Raw genomic sequence first — 25,234 nt, 5'->3', positions numbered from 1 at the left:
CGATAACACACGAGATTCACGCTTAGACAAAAATTCACCGTGTAGATGTGATGGTGGAGTGATAAAAAAAACAAACCAATTTACGTTAAAAATAATCAGGTTCCACCGAGATTTGAACTCGGATCGCTGGATTCAGAGTCCAGAGTGCTAACCATTACACCATGGAACCATACTGGCATCGTCGGGCGAACTCCTTCCTATTGAAAAGCAGCAGAGACATACTGTTAATTTGTTTCTGTTTAGGTTTGCAGACACAACAGATATCTTTCGTTAAATGAATGCCAGTAGCACATTGAATTGCCTCTGTGTATGAAATGTGCAATATAAATAAAGCTGCCTTGCCTAGTGAAATGCGTTGTGGAGTCCTCTGGCGTCACATAAGTGCAGATCATTTATGGTTAAAATAATGACGGATTTGGACAGAGTAAAAATAACTAAGTGGCCCGTACGGGGATCGAACCCGCGACCTTGGCGTTATTAGCACCACGCTCTAACCAACTGAGCTAACCGGCCGTGATGAGATCTGATGACAGGTTTTGTTAAATAGAAGGAATGTAGTCATCAGTTTTTTGAAGTAGTTTTTGCTTACCGTGGTTAGTTGAAACGCAACTGTGTGTGCTCAGCTTTTGACCAAATACTCAAAACACACCCACATCACCCCACTTCTCCTCCAGCTTCACTGGCTGCCAGTCAACTTCAGGGTTAATTTCAAGATCCTGGTTCTGGTTTTTAGGGATCTTCTCAGTCCTCACACCCCCAGCAGGTCCCTGAGGTCCATTGACCAACTGAGGTCCAAATACCACTGGTTGTTCAGCACACCAGGCTAAAGGTCAAAGGCTGGCCCCCAGAATCTGGAACTCTCTCCCCCTGAGCCTGAGATCAGTGGACTCAGAGCTCTCCTTTAAAAAGAAGCAGAACACTCACCTATTCAGGCTGGCTTTGGTGTGATCTTTGGTTGATTCTTCATCACTACCTTCTCCTCATTCAGCTCTTTCTACCAATTCTGCCTTAGCTAATTATGGCAGATGTAATGCATAACAGAAACAGAGAAGCTAAAAAGGTCTTTTTTTTTATTATATTTTTGACTGTAGTTTTCATGGTTTTTCTGTAACATAATGCTGTAATTTCCTTTGATTTGTTTTCTTTGTTCACATTTTGTAACCCCTCTTCCTGTTTATAAACAAGTGAACTTTACGAAACTTGAAAAGATTCATTCAACTTTTACGTCTTTTGGTATAAGGAATGTCAAAATAAGAACTTAACGTTTCCTTCCGCCTTGCTTTTTGACTGACAGTTCCCAGGACCAATCGTGTATTGATATTTGTATTGAGCCAATCACATCCTAGGGGCGGGGCCAGACGTGAGTTGGTTCTCTTCTTGTTCGGGTTCGGTGTTAGAATCGGAAATTTAAAGTTCTGTGAACATGTCTAACAAGTCGGAGGCTAGCAGCGGAGGTAAAAATTTTAATACATCTGTAATTCAAAACCTTGACATGTCTTTACTGTTTCTAGCCATTCTAACCTGCTTTTACTTTTCAATGTTATTTAGCTTCCAGTTAAACTTATTGTGCTGTTATACAAAGAAAGTGAGATTTCTTTAGCTTGATAAATTCACCATATAAGTTTTATTCTATAATGTCGGTCAGGTCATTTCTTTTTGAGGATCTAAGAGTTTTTCTTTGTTGTCTGACACACCCTACCAGGAAGTGCTGCAAATGACAGTAAGACAACCACTGACAGCAAAGGTGAGTAACCTTTAAACGTGCGGGTTGTACCTCAGTCAGAACAAAAGTGAAACAATGCAATCTATTTATTGTATAAGTAAATTATTAATAAAAGGGTTCAGGTTGTTTTCAGATGTTTCATGTGGGTAATTTAATCTCTCATGCTCTGTATAGGTTTATTGTAGGTTTACCTGAGTGCTTTCAGTATGAAGTGAAAACGGAACAAGTTAGTAAATCTCATAATAAAACCTCTGAGTTCACATTTTATGAGGGTTTGTCCTGTTGCTGACATGCAGAGCAAGTTTTTTTTTAATCATAAATCTTGCAGCAGTGTAAACACCGCCATTATACTGTTGGGCAGTCCAGACGAACTGTGTGTGAAAACAATGGGACCTGTTAAAAAAATGAGGTGCGAACAAAGCAGATGAGTTTATTTTTTAAACTGATACAACTATGTAATAAGTTATTGAACTTGAACACAACAGTATATTCCAAGGTGCTTGTAATTCTAACAAGCTAAAAACAAATAAGAAGTGTCAGTCTTAACATGACAAAATATGAAAGCTATTGAGAAGTCATGTTAAAAAAAACTAAATCAAAGATGTTTGATTAAAGTTCTGTGAACATGTCTGACATGCAAAAATCTTGCATTGATGATGATAGACTGGTTAAATAAACCTAAAACATGATTCACAAAGAATGAAATAAATTAAAAGTAAACTTTTACAGGAAAGTAAAAATGTTACCTATATAATAAGTTATTCATTGCTTCCCGCTTCATTTTAAATCAGTTATTATTTAAATATTGTGAAACAATGGCTGCTTGACTCGCATGCACTTCAAACTGAATTGGGTAACAATTATTTTAAAGTGCTTTTGCAACAGTTTAAAGAGCCAATCATGCCCATCTACTAACTTAGGGTCCATGGGTCCCCTACAGCCAAAGGGGGAGTCAACGAACCAATGACAGTTATTTTCAGATCCCGTTTTGATATGTGCCATCATGGATTTCACATAAGAAGTCCCTGAATTGTAAAGACATGCTCTGATGCCAAGAAAGGGCTTATTTTTGACAGGTGGCAAAAGTAAATTTAGGTTTGGTGAAAACAAGTAGAGGACTCCAACTTCTCATTTCACAACATTTACATGTTTCCCAACCCTGGTCCTCAGGGCACACTCCTACATGTTTTCCATGTCTCTGCTTCAACACACCTGATTTACATCGGCTCCTCAAGACGACATCAAATGCTGCAAATGCCTGTTATTCACTCTTCAGGTGTGTGGCAGCAGGGAAACACTGGTGTTTTAAAAAGGCAACATGGAAAACATGCAGGACGGTGGGCCCTGAGGACCGGGGTTGGGAAACACTGATTTACGTCATCAAACCAGAGAAGGAGGAGAAAAACGGCTGGAGTTTAGCGAGCTTCACATCCTTCTTTCAGGATGAAATAAAAAGCATTAAACGTGGAGAAAACCACAATCAATCTGGTCGTGTGGTAAGTAGCAGCTACACTGGAGGAGATGAGATTCTGCGGTGATTTTCACAATCAAATACAGGTCCTTCTCAAAAATTAGCATATTGTGATAAAGTTCATTATTTTCTGTAATGTACTGATAAACATTAGACTTTCATATAAATTAGATTCATTACACACAACTGAAGTAGTTCAAGCCTTTTATTGTTTCTAATATTGATGATTTTGGCATACAGCTCATGAAAACCCAAAATTCCTATCTAAAAAAATTAGCATATCATGAAAATGTTCTCTAAACAAGCTATATACTTAATCATCTGAATCAACTAATAAACTCTAAAAACCTGCAAAAGATTCCTGAGGCTTTTAAAAACTCCCAGCCTGGTTCATTACTCAAAACCGCAATCATGGGTAAGACTGCTGACCTGACTGCTGTCCAGAAGGCCATCATTGACACCCTCAAGCAAGAGGGTAAGACACAGAAAGAAATTTCTGAACGAATAGGCTGTTCCCAGAGTGCTGTATCAAGGCACCTCAGTGGGAAGTCTGTGGGAAGGAAAAAGTGTGGCAGAAAATAATGCACAACAAGAAGAGGTGACCGGACCCTGAGGAAGATTGTGGAGAAGGACCGATTCCAGACCTTGGGGGACCTGTGGAAGCAGTGGACTGAGTCTGGAGTAGAAACATCCAGAGCCACCGTGTACAGGCGTGTGCAGGAAATGGGCTACAGGTGCCGCATTCCCCAGGTCAAGCCATTTTTGAACCAGAAACAGCGGCAGAAGCGCCTGACCTGGGCTACAGAGAAGCAGCACTGGACTGTTGCTCAGTGGTCCAAAGTACTTTTTTTGGATGAAAGCAAATTTTGCACGTCATTCAGAAATCAAGGTGCCAGAGTCTGGAGGAAGAATGGGCAGAGGGAAATGCCAACATGCCTGAAGTCCAGTGTCAAGTACCCACAGTCAGTGATGGTCTGGGGCGCCATGCCAGCTGCTGGTGTTGGTCCACTGTGTTTTATCAAGGGCAGGGTCAATGCAGCTAGCTATCAGGAGATGTTGGAGCACTTCATGCTTCCATCTGCTGAAAAGCTTAATGGAGATGAAGATTTCATTTTTCAGCACGACCTGGCACCTGCTCTCAGTGCCAACACCACTGGTAAATGGTTTACTGACCATGATATTACTGTGCTCAACTGGCCTGCCAACTCTCCTGACCTGAACCCCGTAGAGAACCTGTGGGATATTGTGAAGAGAAAGTTGAGAGACACAATACCCAACACTCTGGATGAGCTTAAGGCCGCTATCGAAGCATCCTGGGCCTCCAGAACACCTCAGCAGTGCCACAGGCTGATTGCCTCCATGCCACGCCGCATTGAAGCAGTCATTTCTGCTAAAGGATTCCCGACCAAGTATTGAGTGCATAACTGAACATGATTATTAGAAGGTTGACTTTTTTATACTAAAAACACTTTTCTTTTATTGGTCGGATGAAATATGCTAATTTTTTGAGATGGGAATTAGGAATTTTGGGTTTTCATGAGCTGTACGCCAAAATCATCAACATTAGAAACAATAAAAGGCTTGAACTACTTCAGTTTTGTGTGATGAATCTAATATATATGAAAGTCTAATGTTTATCAGTACATTACAGAAAATAATGAACTTTATCACAATATCCTAATTTTTTGAGAAGGACCTGTAAATCTTAAATTACGCGACAATGTCAAGGGTAGAATGCCTTCTTCGGGTCAGGGATGAGGTCCTGCCTCAAGTGGAGGAGTTTAAGTATTTCGGGTTCTTGTTCACGAGTGAGGGAAAACTGGAGCGTAAGATCGATAGGCGGATTGGTGATGTGTCTGCAGTGATATGGGCGTTGTACCGGTCTGTCGTGGTGAAGAAAGAGCTGAGCCAGAAGGCAAAGCTCTTGATTTACTGGTCGATCTATGTTCCTACCCTCACCTGTGGTCACAAGCTTTGGGTGGTGACCGAAAGAATGAGATTGCAGACACAAGCGGTCGAAATGAGTTTTCTCCGCAAAGTAGCTGGGCTCTCTCTTCGAGATAGGGTGAGAAGCTCGGCCATCCGGGAGGGGCTTGGAATAGACCCGCTGCTCCTCCACGTTGAGAGGAGCCACTTGAGGTGGCTCGGGCATTTGGTCAGGATGCCTCCTGGATGCCTCTCTGGTGAGGTTTTCCAGGCACGTCCAACTGGTAGGAGATCTAAAGCAAGACCCAGGACATGCTGGAGGGACTACGTCTCTCGCCTGGCCAGGGAATACCTCCCCAGAGGAGCTGGCCCAAGTGGCTCGGCAGAGGGAAGTCTGGGCGTCTGTGCTTAGGCTGCTGCCTCCGCAACCCGACCTCGGATTAGCGAGAATGGATGGATGGTTGGATTACGTGACAGTAGCGATGGGTACAGAATTCGGTACTTGTTAAGGTACCGACCGAACTCTATAGTACCGACTGAGCACCGATTCACGTCATTTAAAACGGTGCCTTGTTTCTGTACCCGTCCTTCATAACGAGAACTTGCCTAGACAGCTGCGCATGCACAAGAGCGTTATGTCGTCGGTCGCTGCGAGCCAGTTGTTAACAGAGCAGCATGGTAGAAAGAACGCACGCTAAAGCTTGGGTCCACTTCACTAAATGTGATGGGTAACTGGGTGATGATGAAACCAGCGACAACGATCTAAATGTGAGGCGTCATCGTTTTAATCTGCTCCGATAGCTAAATAAAATGTTTTAGATAATGTTAGCTTGATATGTTAGCTTCCGTTTCGCTAATGGTGCGTTCACTTTCTCCTCGGAATTCCGAATATCCGGCTAGAAGAACATGAACGCGCTCTAAAGTTAGGCTTCACTTTACTAAATGCGACGGGTGATTGGGTGAAGATGAAACCAGCGACAACGATCTAAGTGTGAGGCATCATCGTTTTAATCTGCTCCAGCAGCTAAATAAACTGTTTAAGATAACGTTAGCTTGATATGTTAGCTTCCATTGCCACCATTGTTATCATCTGATGGTGCGTTCGCTTTCTCCTCGGAAATTCTAACTTCCCAGTAGGTAAAATCAATTGAAAATGGACGGTAAAAGGAATGAAGATACACAGTAAATTTAGTTCACAGTAAAGATGTTTGCTTCAGTTTAATTATCAGCTTATAAAACTACAAGGACAATGTTAAAATACAAACAGTTGTATGTTATTAATCGTGATATTTGTCAAATATGGTTATATATTGAGAAAAATATATATTTAATTATAAAAGAGAATTAAAATATTAAACACTCAAAAGTATCTAAAATTGGTACCGTTAAGTACCGGTATCGATTCTTTGGTACAGGGAATTAGTACCGAATTGATTCAAATGTCAAAGGTACCCATCCCTGTGTGACAGACAGTCGAAACACACATAATTATCTATCAGTTAAGTTGAAGTACAGCATATGTGTGATTTAGGGTGTAAGGCAAAGCGGATCAGAAATGATCTTTTCCAACCCCGTTCACTTACATCCTTGAGCCGACTGGAAGGGGAGTGGATTTAGGCTTCCTACTGTAGTTACAAACAAGTTAATTGTACATTTATGTCTGTTTCTGCAGTTTGCACAGAGAACTTAACAGAGACGGATGCCTTCATCACAAAGTAAAACGTTTCTCCTTCTTTGTATTGACATCAGCTTGTGATCTCCTTCTCCTTTACATCCAAAACAGCATTTTTGAGCGCCTTTTAACTTTTATTTTTCAAACAGCTCTTTAAACCTGGATCCCGCAGAGGAGTACAATATGGGCCACAAACAACGAGGGCTCGCTCTTATCTTTAATCAGGACTACTTCTACTGGCTTCTGGGGTTAGGTGCCAGAAGTGGATCAGAAGCTGATCGCAACAACTTGGCGAGAAGGTGAAATGTACTGGGCAGCTGCTGAGAGTTTACTGGCTTCTCTTCACCAGATTTAAACTAATTCTCACTTTTTTCTCCAAAGACTGAAGCAGCTAAACTTCGAAGTGAGGTGTTACGACAACCTCAAACAGGTGGAGATCCTGGAAAAAATCCATGAAGGTACTTTCATAAATGATCACTTATAAAAGTGACTCATTGGTCTGAAATGTTGTACAGGATGTGTTTTGGGTTGTAAAGTCGAAAGTTGCACTAATGAGTGACGTCTCTTCAGCTGCTGAGGAGGACCATTCGGACGCCGACTGCTTTCTGCTCACCTTCATGAGCCACGGCGAGGACGATCACGTTTTCGCCCACGATGGAAAGATTAACATCCAGGAGATCACAGCCATGTTTAAAGGAGACAAGTGCAAGACACTTGTAGGGAAACCAAAGATCTTCATAATGCAGGTACACACAAAGCAGCACAAAGTTAAAGAGCAAGTCACCCCCTACCAGAGTATTACTCCACTCCCACTTCCTGTTTGAAAAATGCAACAAATGCTGTTGCCCAGCAGACCGAGAGGGCGGAGCCGCTAACAAATACACACAGACTCACAACGACATTGTGACATCATTAGGTACCAGCTAACATTCTAGGGTACCTCTTAGCCAATAGCGATGGCAGATTTAAATTCTACTGCAGTGCAGAGTTTTTACCTGACAACGGCACAACACTGACAGTTTTAGGCTGAAAATTTAAATTTTACCTAAAATTAACTAAAGTGCAAAACTATTGACTACACGTGTCTGCAGCACAATCAGACACGCATTTATATAGTTTATCAGAAAAAAAAGAGTTGATTTGGGGGTGAGTTGCTCTTTAAATTAGAAAAATCTTCATGCTTTTTTGCAAACAAACATATTTTGTGTGACTAGGCATGTCGCGGGGACAAACACGATGTGCCGGTAACTCAGTGCGATGTTGTGGACAATAAGGTAAATGAGGTGGTGGTCGACGCCAGCTCCATCCACACACTCCCTGCTGGTGCTGATTTTGTCATGTGCTACTCTGTGGCTCAGGGTAAGTTGTTTGGATCATTTGATTATTTTGGTCTGTTTGTTTTGTTGCTTTTAAACATAGGGAAGACGTCAGAAAAATATCATAGACTTCATAACGTTGTACTAATGGGCGGACCACAGAAAGTTGCTGAGCAGGATGTCCTCTGGTTTTGAGAGGAAGTAGCATGATGCGTCTTTCATCTGCCTTTTTGTGCTCGTCGTCATGTGTTTGACACACGGTAGCGATATTAGGCTGTTCCTCATTCAGTTCATTTCTACTTTAGGCAAACTGATACGTTTTACGCCTGACTGTGTTCCTACAAAAACCTGTGTATCAAGAAGAATCCATGACAAAAGAATGAATCAATTGATACTTAATCTGTTCATTCAATTGGTTTAATTTCCATTTATTCTTTTTGTCAAGGTTACTTTTCCCACAGGGAGACTGTCAATGGCTCCTGGTACATCCAGGATCTGTGTGAGCTGCTTTGGAGGTTCGGCAATACCCTTGAATTTACAGAGTTACTCACCCTGGTCAACAGGAAAGTGTCTATGAGGTCTGTCGGGAACGCCAGAGACCCTAATGCTATTGGGAAGAAGCAAGTGCCCTGCTTTGCTTCGATGCTCACTAAGAAACTCTATTTTAGAACAAATAAGTAACGCCCTAGGGCTGCAGGTTAAAGGTGTGGTTAACTGAAAAAACACTTTTTAATTATTATTTCTGATTATAATTGGTTACTTAGAAATTTTCATGCAGGCTGAACATGAAATGTCTTCCTGCGTTAGCTTCTGACAGAAAATATACAGTGAAATGCTAGGATTTGAAAATCCTCACGTACCTATGTCACACTGTGAATTTGCATTCATGGCCTCGCCCCTCTTGGCTCGTGCCCGCCCACAGGAAGGATTTAAAAAAATGCAGCTAGAGCGGAGAGCATTGCCTAATCCCAATACTCGCACTTTGCACCCTTCATTTGTGCGTTCCCGGCCAGGGGTGCGAGTGCGTAGGGTGTCCCGATTCTCAAGTGCGGAACGTGGCCACGCCCTCATTGCACCCTTAATCTGCACTTCACCCAAGTCCGCAGCGATGCGGACCTCGGGCAAGGGTATTACCCACAAGTCATTGCTGCAGGAGAAAAGGCTCAAGTTCTTTTTCTGAAATTAGTTACATTTATGACGATTATTTGATGCTCTAAAACTTTTAGACAAAGCAGCAATAAATGTAAATTTGTTTCAAATAACTGCTGCTTGTTTAAAAGTTGTTAATAAAGGTTTTTAAAAAAAGTATCACAGCGACCAGCATCCCGGCATGCGTTGCGATCGATGACGCAATGCTCACGGTTTCAATTCTTCAATTATTTGCACACTTGTGTATGACACACTCACCCTACTGCGCACTTTCTCCAAGTGCACTTTGCTGAAGTCCACAGGGCGCAGTGTGAGTATTGAGATTGGGCCCATCTTGGTGATATTGACTTTGCAACATGGCTGTACGCGTTCTCTTAGCCAATCAGAAGCAAAGTGTGTGCATATCATTAATGAGTAATCCTGCTGTTTTCAGCCCACCTCTGCACCAGCAAACTTCTGCATCTTAGAATATCTTAGAATAGGAGCATTATAGCTTTTTTTAAAATGACTCATAAGTCACTGATTTACACTAGAGAACACTGCAGATTTATTGAGTCGAGTAAACCACACCTTTAAAACTAGCTTTAAGAGGGGAACACTATCAGGGGAAAGGAAAAGTATCATGTAGTTTACAACCTTAATGCTTCAAGTAAAATAACGTGCTACAAGTTCAGAAACCACAGTTTGTCGCTTTAAAAGCATATTACATTGTGTTGGTGGGTGGTTTTTTTTTTTTTTTTTGCACTTTTACTCCAGTGTCATATTCAAAACTTCTTTGACTACATTTTCCCACCGGTAAAAGGTTTTTAACTATAGGCTGGAACTTCCAGGGATATCTGTCTTTTATGTCTTAGAGCTGCAGTTTTGTTCCATCAGATCATCATTCTTATTTTTAAAAAGGGAATTGCCGTTTGTGCCGTACGTCTAGCTGTTGTTCGTGGTACGATATTGAATAAAACAGCACTCTTAAATCACAATCTCAGGAAACCTAATTAATTGCCCTTTGGGACCAATAAAGTTTTCTGAATCCAACACAGGAGTGCATTTTCTTGTAGCTGTAGGGTGGACTTTAGTGACTTCCTGCTGTCGTATCATCTTTATCAAAATGAAACCTACCAGAATAACCGCTGATGCGTTAATTTTTTTGTTTTTTGTGATCAAATCACTGAGATTTTGTACAACTGTAGCTTTTTAGCTGCTGGTTTGGTTTAATACTCTGAAATAAAAAAATAATCTGGGCAAAAAGATTGCGTCTCCTCTTTATGTTGTAATAAAACTTACTAATTTCCAATCAAAACACTACAGAAAGAGCTTTTTTCTTAAGTGGTTTAACAGACTGAGACAGAATATTCAGCAAATGCAAACTTTATTCATCAGTGTTTGAATATCTAAGAGCACAGTATATGGCATCATCAGGACTGTTACCAACTCAGAATAATAATTCCAAAGTTATAATCATCAAAACAAACTGAAACATGTGTTTTTGCTGTGTTTGAGTGGTTATTTGTAGTTTATGGCTTTGGCTGGATCTGTTCGAGCGGTAGCTGAAGTTGATTTGGACCTCTCAGACGTCTCAGGTCGTCCTCCACCTGACAAACAAACAGACATTTTTTTTAAATAACATGTATTTTATGAAAGCAGTGGCTCATAAATGAGGAAAGCAGAATGATCAGCTAGACCTGTGCCAGTTCCTCTTTCAGTTGGTTGTATTTGTCAACGTTGAAGTTCTTCGTCCTGGCCCCTTTATAAAAGTATCGTAGAAACTGTCTATCTTTAGCGTCTGGGTAAACGTAATCCTGCTGGACAGAATAAACAGGATCAGAACAGTTGGAAGTCTTCTTGCTAACGTGATGATTCTGAACAGCCTGGCTCCAGGTGGAATTGATTATATTATCCCAGGGATCTGGTTCCACCTCCCTAAGCCTTCATGTTACACCTGATCTCCCCCAGAACTCCACTACCCAGCATGCACCACACCTGATTTCCTGCTAACATCACCAACCCAGCCTAAATACTGAACGTGTTTACCCGAACCACCAGTCTACCCAACTGACCGGTCAGCTCCTGTGTCTTCTTTCACTACTTTGGAGCCGTGGTACACTCTTCTACCCTTTCGAGTCACGGTTCATACGCCACGCCACACCCGAACTGCAGTCACAACTCACTCAGCTCAGACCGCACTCATATCCTATACTAGGGGTACTCAATTCTGGGCCTGGAGGGCACGTTTTTGTGGTTTCTCTGCTCCAATACACTTGATTCAGTGGTTGAATCACCCGAGCATCAGCTCATCAGGTTCTGCAGAAACCTGTTAATCACCTGCTGATTGAAATCAGATGTGTTGAAGCTGGTTCAAAACCAAATCGTGCTGGGTACCGGCCCTCCAGGCCCAGAACTGAATACCCCTGTCCTATCCCATCGCTATTCAGTCCTGTTAGGGAGTGCCCTGCATGTTTTAGCCATTCCCCTGCTCCAATACACCTGATCTGATCATTTAATCATCTCTTCACCACATCCTCAAGTTCTTCAGAAGCCTGTTAATCACCCGTTGAATCACCAGGGTTGAACAGCCTTGTCCTAGACTGAGTGTACAAGTGTAAACATTTAGATTTGAAACTTGCCTGCTTGGTGAGAACATAGTAAGCGAAGGCCCCCATGCTAGTACCATAGGTGATGAAGTATGTGACAGGCTCCATCACATCCCATGAATAGACCCACCAGGTGAGCCAAGCCAGGGCGCCGCCCTGCACTGACAGCAGTGCCATCCCAGTCCAGAGGGCCCTGGAGGAGTGAAACTCTGCTCTTTGCGACAGCTGGACCTTCATCTGAAAGGTCACAGAACAAGATGGTTACCACCTTTTGGAAGTCCAGTTTAGCCAGCCAAGCACACCCGTTGCTTTTGTTCTGAAATAAAGGAGAAATGGTCCTTTCACAGCACACTAATGCACATCCACAACCTTCTCAAGAGGCGACAGCTCTTGTTTGATGCTGTCCAGTTTCTCCAGCAGCTGCCTCTCCTTCAGCAGGTGGTGTTCGGGCAGGTGGAGCGCCGTGTGCAGCAGGTTCACAACATGTTTCACGTCCTCCATCTCTCTGGCGTGCTCTCTAGATGGAAACACTGCAGCAGACGGCACAACCAAGGAGAAGGATGAAAGAGTCCAAATAAAAATGTGGAGTTATGCCAAGAAACAGAAATGTGAGGATTTCTCAGCAGGACTGATCGTAACCATGAACCAGACTACATGTTTCACCCTTTTCAGGAACACGGATGCTGTAGAATGACTCATTGATGACAAGCTGGAAGTCTTTCTCCAGCAGGGTATCGACGAGTGTGGTGTTGGCAACACGTTCCCCATCTGGTGAAAAAAGGGTATTTTTAAAGAGCAAGTCACCCCCAAATCAACTTTTTTCCCCTGATGAACTAAATAAACGAGTGTCTAATCGTGCTGCAGACACGTGTCGTCAATAGTTTTGCACTTTAGTGCATTTTAGTTAAAATTTTAATTTTCTGCCTAATACTGTCAGTGTTGTGCCGTTGTCAGGTAAAAACTCTGCACTGTATTTGAATTTAAATCTGCCACCGCTATTGGCTAAGAGGTATGCTATGATGTAAACTGGTACATTATGATGTCACAATGCTGTGGTGAGCCTGTGTGTGTGTGTATTTGATAGCGGCTCCGCCCTCTCGGTCTGCAAGGCAACAGCATTTGTTGCATTTTTTAAACATGAAGTGAGAGTGGAGTTAGACTCTGGTAGGGGGTGACTTGCTCTTTAATTAGAATCATCCCAAAAATAGCATCAACTAATCAGCGCCGTAAAAAGCTGCAGGAAAACTAACTCTACAGACCAAGAGTCACAAGCTAGGCTAAAGCTGCCCTCGCTACAGGTTGCAGATACAGATACAAGACAATAAATTAAAATACAAAAGTCCACATTGGTGACAGCTGAGCTGGTGAGTCCAAACAGAGACTGCACTAGCACGTTTGTGTCCTGGTTGGGTTGAATAAAGTGGTTAATTTCTGTAATTTGTATTTTTGTTCTTTGCTGACTGCAAAACAATTTTGCCTCCTGGGAACAAAAATGTTTACCAGAATCAGAATTCACAAACAACGAAAAAAGAAACATTAATTAGAAGGATGTTACTCAGCTTTGCAGAGTATGTGATGTAGATAAAGACATTTTTGTTGCACATCAGTTCCAACAAAACCGGTGTTCTTACTGTTGAAGGAAGTAACTTAAGGAATGTTGTATTATGGACAAAAGGAAACACTAACCGTCTTTGTAACTCCTCTAGTGAAGAACGCTCATTACTCATTAAATGCTCAACAATAAAACCTTTTAAAGTGTTCAAAGTACTTTAACAGTTTACTGTGCATCATCCAGATTGTGGCCTGAAGCCGTTAATCCAGTGTTTCTCAACTATTTTCTGTGAAGCCCCCCTAGGATGCATTTGACCTTCTTTATCCCAGAGCTGAGGTGGGAGTGAGTTAAGTCTGGCATCTGCTTTGTATTCTCTGTCAGGGAACCTCCGCCTCTCCCACGCACCCGCTGGGGGGCACTAATAACTGAGAACCACTGCATTAACCAGGACTGACTGCACAAGGCTGTTTGGATCACCAGAAAACCAAGACGCTTGGTTAGCAGTCACCAGTCCCACTAGACTAGCTCTTCAAATGGAAGAGGTTCTATTCATTCTATCCGTTCTCCTCTTTAAGGCCAAATCTATTTTAGAATAATTTCACAGATCATAGTAATCTGCTGATGTTGTCATTTCTACTCAAGCTGCTATTTATCTCAAAGTGTTCCCAGATGCATTTATTTTTGTGTGGAGCGAAGAATGCCTGAGATCTGTCTCAGAACCTCATTTTAATGTTACGATTAGTGAAGGAATATCATGTTTGAAGATTGTTAAACTGAGAAACAGCAGGGACAAAACATCCAAGTAATTAAAAGGTACCGTTTCTTTATATCTACGCCCTGAAAACTGTAAATATTCAGTCAACACTGAAGAATGTGTTGCATTTCTACAAACACAACTTTAAGTCATTTGCAGTAACATGAGCAAAGTGTACAATTTTAATTCACCATTTCATAATTTGACGTAAAAATGTATGATTTTCAAATAACATCCACATGAGTTCAAGGATTAAGAATGAAAAAGAAAGTTTTTTGGTGAATATCCAACAAACTACTTCAAAAGCATCTGATATGAGAAGAGCATGATGGTGTAGCTGCACGTTGTGTCCACATCAGTATGCGCTCCAACATCTGTAGGGTTTCACTTGAAGGTTTCTAAATATTTCTACTTCAGTTCTAAATTTTTTACAATGAGCTGAAGCTTACAAACCAGACTGACAGTGCAGCAGCATAAACGGTTACACCAGTGCTGCAGATGACACACAAAGCCACACACACACCTGTTGAGAGAACAGAAACAACAGCTCCACAGTCTTCTTTCTGCAGCTCGGTAATCAGGTCTCCCACAGTCATTAGCATGGGCCTCAGGAAGAACACACACTTCTCTTTCCTGGATGGCAGTGGCACCTCAAGCACCAGACGGCCATATTTATGCTTCAGAGACACGTCTGCAGCAGAGAGAGAGGGATCTGCTTTCAAAGGTTCTCCAGTTTACAGCTAATTACTGAAGTGTTGTAAAAAAAATAACGTGTATTCATCCAGAGAGGAAGGAATTTAAATACATAGAAACGTGTCATCCAGTAGATGTAAAATCGGCATCTTACCACCGGAGGGGGCTAGTGTGCTGCAGAAAACAGCCTGGGGATTTCCGAGCAAAGGATGTCTGCGACCCACCTGAGCAGGAAGGAAGAAGTATTTAAGAGCTCTCTCTCTCTCTCTCTCTCTCTCTCTCTCTCTCTCTCTCTCTCTCTCTCTCTCTCTCTCTCTCTCTCTCTCTCTCTCTCTCTCTCTCTCTCTCTCTCTCTCTCTCTCTCTCTCTCTCTCTCTCTCTCTCTCTCTCTCTCTCTCTCTCTCTCTCTCTCTCTCTCTCTCTCTCTCTCTCTCTCTCTCTCTCTCTCTCTCTCTCTCTCTCTCTCTCTCTCTCTCTCTCTCTCTCTCCCCCCCCCCCCCCCCCATCTCAAGTTAATGGATTGCGCCCAACCCTAACCAGTCTACTCCTAACCCTAACTTTAACTAAAACTTAATTCACACCATACCTCTAAAACCAATTGGTAAGCTTCTAAAAAAAAGTGGTGACCAAAAAATGTCCTCACATTGAAAATAGTCCTCAGCAGGTAGTGTGGTGGATTGGAGTAGTCTCGGGTCATCGATTGTGTTTTACCTGTCGCGCACATGCGTGGGAATTTAGTATAGTGAGCAGGCGATGGGGAAGTCAGCCTTTGCCAACCGCTCAAATGCCTTTTGCAGAGATTATTATCTCTACTTTGTGTGATGCTTGTGAACGCTGATTGAAGGAAATATTTTTGACAACCCATAAAGTCGCTTGAATCGAAACCTGGACTGGAATGGCTCTGAGGGTGCGTCAACACATCCCCTAATTAGCTGCTCGGCGACCCAATGGTTTGACTCGCCAACAGGTAGTACATACAACACACACACACACACACACACACACACACACACACACACACACACACACACACACACACACACACACACACACACACACACACACACACACACACTTTCCTTAGTACACCACCCTGTCAGCAACTACCAGAGAGCAAACAGATCCTTCAGATAACAGAATCTACCAGTAAGACAACTTTTCTGTTTGTACTCCTCTAACTGGAAACCGGACCAGCTAGGGAACACTGTTCTCATCTGAATGAGCTCCTGCTTGCTGATGCATCACTTTTCTATTAATTTGAACAGATAACTATTCGAATATGTCCCTCAGCAGGAGCCTCCCACTGATGATGGATCACAAACAATTCATTCACACGACTGGTGTGCCCTCTAGTTGCTATTCACTGGGTGTAGTCCCTGCAGTTCAAATGCTAACTCATTAAACGTTATTGAGTTCTGCTACAATGAAACTTCTGCATCAGGTAAGAAAACATGTGATTTGCCTTGAGGGAAACAACTAAAGCATCCAAAGCAACCAACCAAATATGTGATGTCATACGACCAAAACAGATTTTACTTAAATAAAAATAAAAAAGAGAGACTTCATAGGGCTGTCACGGTAACCGCAAAAATGAAATATCGCAATATGAAGAAGCCCACCGCGCTGCATCATGGGCCACCGCGATGACTGAACTTGGTTCAACTCAGTGATGCATGTTGAGAAGGATGGCTGCACTGGTATCAAAACAAAGCGTTACTTCGCTCCTTTGGGAGCACTTCGGTTTTCAGTACGTCAGCTGCTGCGCAGCCAGAGTCCTTGGCCGAGACGGAGATGCCACCAGTGGCAAAAATAAATAAATAAATAAACGCTCGGAGACCTGCTGAAGTCCCGGACAAGCACTGCTTCTGCAACCGTCCCGAAGAGAGTTTGAGCCGAGCTGGAGCTCACTCGCTACCTGCAGGAGGAATGCATCCACCCTAAAGAACCCCCCCTGACATGGTGGAGCAACAACCGGGAGAGATTCCCTTTGCTCGCCAGTCGCAGCAAGTACGTGTGTGCAAAGCCTGATTTAAGTTTGGTTTATGCTTGACGCATTCACTTTCCGCGCGGTGATGCGGCTCGCGGATGGAACGTGCTTCACAACTCGCAGCTTTTAGTGCAACGAGCGCACCATCCGAGAGGGTTTTCAGTGTTGCTGCAAATGTTGCCCCCCCTCTCAGATCCTCTCTCAAACCGTATATGGCTAACATGCTGGTTTTCCTCGTGGGTAACAAGGACGTGACCGAGCTATAAATCACCGTCATTCGTGTGTGTGAAAGTGAAATGATAGTGCCCCGCGCCCGGTACATGTAATTTTTTATGCTTGATTTTAAACAACTAAACAAAATGGGGACTTGTTTCTTATTTATTAGATGCTGCAGCCAAATTTGCATTTAAAAGTTTAACCTTCTCCTGAATGTTGTTGTTTTTAAGTTCAGTCGGACTCCGACTGTCGGAGAAACAAACGTTACTGCGATCTGTGTTGTTACTGCCCTTTGATCTGCATTCAGTAAAGTGTTATAAAAGAAGGCACGGCAATTTTTAACCTTTTTTTTTAAATGTGTAAACATTATGTTTAGATAGTACTGCAATAAAAAAGTGCTGCAATAATATCGCACACCGCAATATTAAGCCACCCTGAATCACCGCAGGAGGAATTCCTCAACGGCGACAGCCCTACTTCTTCACAGTATTTTGTTTTAGTTAGAAGTCACACTAGGATAGATTTTAATCCAACAGCCTGTGACGTAGTTGACACTCTCAGCTGTCCTCTCATCTTCCAGCTGGGGCTTTGTTCAACCAATATTACATTAAAGAGAACCGAGGGAGCTGCCTGTGATGTTTCATGGGTGGAGAAAAGAAATAAAGCAGGAAGCCTGGGCCAGTTGGGTTGCCCTTTCCACTTCACCGATGAGGAGATGAGACGGCCGTCTACAAGAACAAAACTAAAAGGCTTTGAATGGAACTGTAGCAAGAGCATCAGGAAAACAATCCAAGATAAACAGAAGTTAGAGGAAACTAAATTAAATAATAAAAAGTACTGTGCAAACTCAAAGATTCAGAATAATTACGAAGGATGCTCCTGATCAAGTTTTTTGCTGCCAATCACTGATCTCAATCACTGAAACCGATTACATCTGAACAGCCTAAATAGTGCAGAGTAGCAAAATAAATCTCACAACTTTGTGTGTTGTGAGGCTTTTATTTGATTTATTATTATTGAATTAGTTTGAAGAGTTAATGATGCGAGAGTTAGAGCCAATGTGAGAAGCCAGAATAAAAGACCCCTAACCAAGTAACCCAAGAAAGTCAGCCATTGTGTTATTATTTATTTATTTATTTATTTATTATCAGTAGCGGCTCCAAGTGGGTGGAACATGGTGTCGTCCACCACACAGAAAAGGTGATCCTCTACGGTTAGTCCTGTGACGATGAAGCTGCGTTGGATGGGTCCGACTGTGGCTCCAAGTGTGTTTTTATTTCTGCAGGAAGAAAAGAAAACTCACCTCACTCCGCCCAGAGCTTTTTCAAAGCCCAACTAAATCCTTTAACGAGCTTCTCCCACAGATTCAGATCACTCTCACAGAGTTAAAGTTTGTTTTACACGTTTGACGCTGCGCACATGCATAGTGTGAGGGGAGTGGGGAAGTGATGCCACACACGGTCTCTGCTGGCTACAAAGTATGAATGACAGGTGAGATCGACTGGTATGATCGGCTCTGAAAGTCTTTGGTCGGAATTAGCAGATCACATTTTCCACGAAAATTGGCCGACTTTGTTCTGTGGCCGATCAATCAGAACCCCCCTAATAATTACATATACATTAAAAACTACAAAGTATCACAAAATAAATATATTTAGTTGGAGGGAGCAGTGTTAAATTGGGTTAAGGAGAAGCCTTTCCCGCAAAAATCTTTCAACAACTGTTTGGTAACATTTTGGATTTGGTCGCCGTTGCCGGCTACCACCAGCCGCTACCCGCTGCCCACGCCCACTGCTTCAACAGCAGAACCATCCTCCATTTCCTCAACAACTTTCCCTTCTTCTTATAGACCTGATTGGGTGGAGTCACATGACTACACAAAGTCATGTGACTCCACCCCATCTAGATGTAGCAGAGCATCTGAAGTAGGGCTGGGCAATAAATGGAAACTGTATCGTTATTGAAACTCTTGACTCTTTCTGACCTGTGGCCCTTCACACTCTCCATTGGACGCTCCTATAGAGAAACCTTACATAAACAAGCGCGTGTACAATAGGGCTGTAGCGAAGCCTCGACGAAGTCGACGGCTCGATTCTTAAGATTTGTCGACGTCAGATCCGGTAGTCGACGCACCGCGCCCACTTGTTGCATCCCAGGAGTTTGTAAATAGAGGAGGAATCTGCCTGTTTTTCCTCTAGTTCGCCCTCTTCTCCGCCTTCACTAACATCTCCACCAAATACCGAAAACCCGGAACAACGTCCGTCCACTACTAGATTATTTTCCTGTTTTGTACACCTTCGTCTCCCGGCAACAGACAACAACTTCCGGGGTCAGATGCGCTGCTTCGTCTCTACCGCAGATGTAGAACATCACCGGGAGCGTTTCTCCCTTCATTAAGGAGCTTCTTTCAGACATGAGGAGAGCTGTTTTGGTGGTAGCAGTCTCTCCTCCGTGCTGGTCTGTTTGCTGCTGAGTGTTTTTGGTTTATTTAAACTTGGTAACTTGAACTTAACGTTGGTAAAGCTACTGTTAGCATCTTCGCTAACAGCTTCTTGCGTTTGGATAAGCTGTTACGTTTTGGTTTAGAGTTCATCTTTTTTGTGGTGCAGATCTCCCTTTTATTACATTTAGAGTGTTGTGGGTTTTCGGTTTAGTTTAAAATATCACCTGAGTTTGGTTTAACCACCCAGTTTAGAGTTTGGAACTTTGGAGATTCTTATTTTGGTCCAGGACCCTGTAATCTTTGCCCAGCGGGACATCCCTACTTATTTGTACTTTTGTTTTAATTCCCCACAGGCAGAATTAGTTTTATTATTCCCAACCTGTGGATGGAAAGATTTATGTTTTTTTTGTAGTTGTAAATAAATTTGATCACCATTTTAACTTTTAAATCCCGCGTTATTGACCCTTCCTTTTTGCACACGAGCCAAACTCCCCAGGAAGAGTCGTAACACCACTCGCCTCACGCACATAAGTGACCAAAACAAAGCAGCATGGAGACACTCCGTCTTCTACCACCTCTCAGGCAGCAGCCTGCACTCCCAAGTTCTACACGTCACCAGAACATAACCAACCAACACAATAAAAGCAGTGTTATACAAAATGGAAGGCCTGTAGTGTTTATTCTCTTACTGTAGCAATTTGTCAATTTTTTTGAGGAATTTATTAGAGATTTTTTGGTTTTTATTAACTGTGCAATAGAAAAATAATCATTAGATTAATTGCCTAAATAGTCATTAGAATAGTCGACTATTCGATAAAATAATTCTCAGAATAATCGTTTTAAAAATAATCGTTTACCCCCAGCCCTAGTGTACAAACACAGGTGCTCACATGATGCTCTCATAAGTATAGACTTGGGCACGTTCAACACACGTCTTAAGGGTGTGGTTGGCACTAAATGCACTGTGATTTATTATCGTGTGATTGTTCAGTAAAACAATGTTGATTTTATATTTCCTCATCAGGTTGACACAGTAATAGTTTGCCCTTGTTGTATTGCTGTGTGTTGTTTTTCTCTTTCTGCAGGTCTAGAAGCAGACTATTGATCAACATTGATTGTTTATTTTTGTGGAGCCATCCTTCGTTTTGTTTCTTCCTTTCTCTTTCACCCGCCTCCGTGTCTGGTCGGAAATATAAAGCATCCAAAAAACAATAACAATAAAGTTTTAAGTATCAGGCGTGACATTAAAAGCAGAAGATTTGATGCTCCACCTGAGAGTAAATCTGTAAGGCTTGTCACCAGCATTCAGACATCAATTCGGTTTGCTTCACAGCCAGACAGGACACGGGAAAAAGAAAATAAAATAAAAGATAAATAAAAAAGAAATTTCTGACTCTTGCTGAAAAATTTTCACATGTCAATAAATGTGATAATAAAAAAGGAAAAGATGCGTGTAGCTGGCAACATTTATGTCCCTTTTAAAAGCTGTACCACCTTGAATCACGTAAAAATGTGACTCAACGTGATACATGTGACAGCTCCATCTAGTGGACAACTTTTGTATCTGCACATGCCTGTAGTTATCGTCCATTAATCGTTATGGAGGTGAAATCCTCAATATATCGTGATATTGATTTTAGGCCATATCGCCCAGCCCTAAGCTGAAGGAACATAAACATCAGCAAATTACACACGTTATCATTTTTGTAAATATCTAACATATTGACATGGGCAATTTGATCTCTGTGACTGACACATGTCGGTGTTGGTAAATGTTAAGTTCGTTACCCACTTCTAGCTGAAAATAGTCACTAAGCTTTAAAACTCCTATTCAGCACTCTGTACAGTACATCAAACAGAATTTTAAAGTTTACAAATGTTCGATCATATCTTGTGAAACAAATGGATAAAGTCACACATGCACGAAAACATCAAACAATGGGAAAGCTATTTTTTTCTGTGTTTGTTGACAAGTTGACAAAACACACAGAATGAACGTACAGAAGATGTTTAGATGGGAATGCCAGTTCAGGAAAATTGTGGGATTTTGACAAATGACATTAGTCTTTCTTGTTTCTCCTTTCATCTTACCAAAATCTTCAAAAAGGTCCTTTATTTGGGACAACAACACAGAAAACTCCTGACTAGTACCTGCCCTCCTCTGCTGCTGCTGTACGTTGTTGTGCTGACTGGTGAAAACCCTTGGTGAGCATTACTACAGTACAGCAAAGGCTTGTAAACAAATCATCCAGACTGCTTTTCTATCAGCTAAAAGCTTATATTGGAAATAGTTTAACAGAAGAGTGAGCTGCTGAGTCATATTTACACCCCATGCACCGGCGTCCAGCTTCGTCGTAGAAAACAGCAGGTCTGAAACTAAACATTTTAAACGTTTGTGTAAATGGGATTTTGTGCAAAATTACAAACCAGATTCAATTCAAAAGCTGACTGCCTCTGGGTACTGTGTGCATCCTGTGGCTATTGTGACAGATAATACAGTGTGTGATGAATTACCGCCCTCTGTCATAGCTACACGTGCGCTACTCTATTACTGCCGCCCCAAACGCACCGCTTTAGAAATCCAGATTCCTTTGGTTGGGTAGTCGCCTACACAAGGAAACCAGAAACCTCCTGAGATAGGTAGTGGAAGGGATGATAACCTTCATGGGTCCAACACAAAATAAGTAGAAAAAATATAAAACAATGAAATTCACAGGCTTACTTGCATTCATAACCCAACGTTTCACTGGTATTTTTCCATAAGTATAAGTCCCCGACACGCTCATTTGTTGCATGACAGAAACGGCTAAGATAACATGCTCCACCCATGCCTGAACAAGCCCAAGCTGGACAAACGCACATGTACCAGGCCAAAATGTGAATCCCATTCTCTGAAGAATATCAACCTTCTCATTGAAACTAAACATCTCTAAGTTGCACAGCTGACCCATATTCTCAGTGCAGGCTGGGCTTCACATAGTTCTGCATTAATGTGCACATCTGTCCTCATTTTCAAATAATTTCTTCCAACTGCTGCTTCACATGTGAATCAGCCGAGGGGATATTTACCCCGTGAGCTAGTGCTGTCTTATTAATGCCGTGCCATCCAATGGCGACAAAAGGGTGAAGATGAGGAGGAAACTTTTAGGTATATTGTGACAAACTGGAATCTTCCACCACAGCTTCTGCAATGATCCTGGTGACAAGTGGTCTCATTTGCCCCAGCGGTTGTTCTGCAGGTCAGTCCATTATGAATCCTGTCACCAGTTGAGCTATGGTCTGGACGTGCTCCCATTCTGGCCTCGAGCTTTACATCATTGCTCAGAGAGAGGAAGACGTTTGTTCCGCTGTGCTCATAAACAAGGCCGACTTGCAGCATGTTACTCACATGGCTGGAAGCAGAGAAAGAAGCGCGCTAGGAGTAATGTGGAGGACAGGCTAAAGGCTTGGGTGAAAAACAAAGGTTGACAGGAGGAGAAACAAAATTACACCCAGCCACTAGCATGAGTGAGAGCAATCCGCTCTCAACCATGAAAATGGTTTGCAGCAGTTCATTTATCTTCTGTTTCCCGGTTATTAATTTAGTTCAGTTACATAGGGGGAAGGACGGTAGCGGGAGAGTGTGAGGGTAGGATGAAGTGTTTCATTAACTCAAGGTGAGGCAAGCTCTATGACAAACACACACCTACAAATAATAATAAAAAGGGAAACACAGTGAAAGCCTGATCTAACGTACTTCAGTCAAGGTCAACAAGAACAGTTTAAGTTTCTGATATTTTCCCTCAAAAGTAAAAAGGGGAATGGACTGTCTGGATTATCTCATTTGTCTCTTTACTGCAGCAAAACGGGTGACAAGCAGAAGATGTTCCTTCCCTTAATCACAAACTTCTAAATTGATCACAGCCAAGATTCTCCAGGTTGAAACCTGCAGAGGGATTCAACGCTGAACTCAAAACACTTGATATAGAAAATAAGATTTGAATCAATTCAATTCAAGTTTATTCACAGGTCCTTCTCAAAAAATTAGCATATTGTGATAAAGTTCATTATTTTCTGTAATGTACTAATAAACATTAGACTTTCATATATATTAGATTCATTACACACAACTGAAGTAGTTCAAGCCTTTTATTGTTTCTAATATTGATGATTGTGGCGTACAGCTCATGAAAACCCAAAATTCCCATCTCAAAAAATTAGCATATTTCATCCGACCAATAAAAGAAAAGTGTTTTTAGTATAAAAAACAAAGTCAACCTGCAAATAATTATGTTCAGTTATGCACTCAATACTTGGTCGGGAATCCTTTAGCAGAAATGACTGCTTCAGTGCGGCGTGGCATGGAGGCGATCAGCCTGTGGCACTGCTGAGGTGTTATGGAGGCCCAGGATGCTTCGATAGCGGCCTTAAGCTCATCCAGAGTGTTGGGTATTGTGTCTCTCAACTTTCTCTTCACAACATCCCACAGGTTCTCTACGGGGTTCAGGTCAGGAGAGTTGGCAGGCCAGTTGAGCACAGTAATACCATGGTCAGTAAACCATTTACCAGTGGTGTTGGTACTGAGAGCAGGTGCCAGGTCGTGCTGAAAAATGAAATCTTCATCTCCATAAAGCTTTTCAGCAGATGGAAGCATGAAGTGCTCCAACATCTCCTGATAGCTAGCTGCATTGACCCTGCCCTTGATGAAACACAGTGGACCAACACCAGCAGCTGGCATGGCGCCCCAGACCATCACTGACTGTGGGTACTTGACACTGGACTTCAGGCATGTTGGCATTTCCCTCTGCCCAGTCTTCCTCCAGACTCTGGCACCTTGATTTCTGAATGACGTGCAAAATTTGCTTTCATCCAAAAAAAGTACTTTGGACCACTGAGCACCAGTCCAGTGCTGCTTCTCTGTAGTCCAGGTCAGGCGCTTCTGTCGCTGTTTCTGGTTCAAAAGTGGCTTGACCTGGGGAATGCGGCACCTGTAGCCCATTTCCTGCACACGCCTGTACACGGTGGCTCTGGATGTTTCTACTCCAGACTCAGTCCACTGCTTCCACAGGTCCCCCAAGGTCTGGAATCGGTCCTTCTCCACAATCTTCCTCAGGGTCCGGTCACCTCTTCTGGTTGTGCAGCACTTTCTGCCACACTTGTTCCTTCCCACAGACTTCCCACTGAGGTGCCTTGATACAGCACTCTGGGAACAGCCTATTCGTTCAGAAATTTCTTCCTGTGTCTTGCTTGAGGGTGTCAATGATGGCCTTATGGCCAGCAGTCAGGTCGGCAGTCTTACCCATGATTGCGGTTTTGAGTAATGTGTGTGTGTGTGTGTGTGTGTGTGTGTGTGTGTGTGTGTGTGTGTGTGTGTGTGTGTGTGTGTGTGTGTGTGTGTGTGTTCTCCATCCCCAGTGAGTCGTGGAGGATGGCTGCTTATACTGAGCCAGGATTCTCTGGAGGTTTCTTCCTGTTAAAAGGGAGTTTTCCTCTCCACTATCGCTGCATGCTTGCTTAGTATGAGGATTGCTGTAAAGTCACTGACACTAGTCAGTGACTTGATGTAATTTGCTGGGTTCCTTATATAGGAAACTTTTTTTCTGATCGGCTTAATGAACTGACCTGAATTGGAATGTTTATTATATGAAGTGCCTTGAGACGACTCTTGTCGTGATTTGGCGCTTTATAAATAAACTTGAATTGAATTAATGAACCAGGCTGGGAGTTTTTAAAAGCCTCAGGAATCTTTTGCAGGTGTTTAGAGT

At 42.4% G+C, this 25,234-nt stretch overlaps 2 protein-coding genes and 2 non-coding genes across 4 annotated transcripts in view; 1 reads left to right on the top strand and 3 right to left on the bottom strand.

Moving 5' to 3' along the window:
• Positions 1-97: 97 nt before the first annotated feature.
• trnaq-cug (transfer RNA glutamine (anticodon CUG)) lies at positions 98-169 on the bottom strand. Its single transcript has one exon. It is a non-coding gene; the product is annotated as a tRNA-Gln (tRNA).
• A 270-nt stretch (positions 170-439) lies between these two features.
• trnai-aau (transfer RNA isoleucine (anticodon AAU)) lies at positions 440-513 on the bottom strand. Its single transcript has one exon. It is a non-coding gene; the product is annotated as a tRNA-Ile (tRNA).
• Positions 514-1,328: 815 nt separating this feature from the next.
• Positions 1,329-8,988, top strand: LOC107375324 (caspase-6). The gene is made up of 8 exons (XM_015943784.3): positions 1,329-1,454; positions 1,703-1,744; positions 6,793-6,835; positions 6,942-7,091; positions 7,174-7,250; positions 7,363-7,538; positions 8,007-8,151; positions 8,554-8,988. Exons 1-8 carry the CDS (start codon positions 1,424-1,426, stop codon positions 8,787-8,789), a joined length of 900 nt encoding a protein of 299 aa, XP_015799270.1. The 5' UTR covers positions 1,329-1,423; the 3' UTR covers positions 8,790-8,988.
• Positions 8,989-10,606: 1,618 nt separating this feature from the next.
• The window catches only part of LOC107375323 (mitochondrial calcium uniporter dominant negative subunit beta), an 18,374-nt gene continuing 3,746 nt past the window's right edge, over positions 10,607-25,234 (bottom strand). Inside the window, exons 2-8 of the mRNA XM_015943783.3 lie at positions 14,999-15,068; positions 14,675-14,842; positions 12,509-12,613; positions 12,215-12,375; positions 11,879-12,082; positions 10,937-11,053; positions 10,607-10,846 (exon numbers count right to left, since the gene is read on the bottom strand). Of these exons, the coding sequence (XP_015799269.1) occupies positions 10,769-10,846; positions 10,937-11,053; positions 11,879-12,082; positions 12,215-12,375; positions 12,509-12,613; positions 14,675-14,842; positions 14,999-15,068 (903 nt within the window). The 3' untranslated portion in view covers positions 10,607-10,768. The remainder of the gene's footprint in view (positions 10,847-10,936; positions 11,054-11,878; positions 12,083-12,214; positions 12,376-12,508; positions 12,614-14,674; positions 14,843-14,998; positions 15,069-25,234) is intronic.

The sequence above is a fragment of the Nothobranchius furzeri genome, chromosome 6 (assembly GCF_043380555.1).
Source record: "Nothobranchius furzeri strain GRZ-AD chromosome 6, NfurGRZ-RIMD1, whole genome shotgun sequence".
Classification (NCBI taxonomy): domain Eukaryota; kingdom Metazoa; phylum Chordata; class Actinopteri; order Cyprinodontiformes; family Nothobranchiidae; genus Nothobranchius; species Nothobranchius furzeri.
Note: the sequence above shows the minus strand (reverse complement) of the source record. Positions and strands in the feature narration are given on the sequence as shown.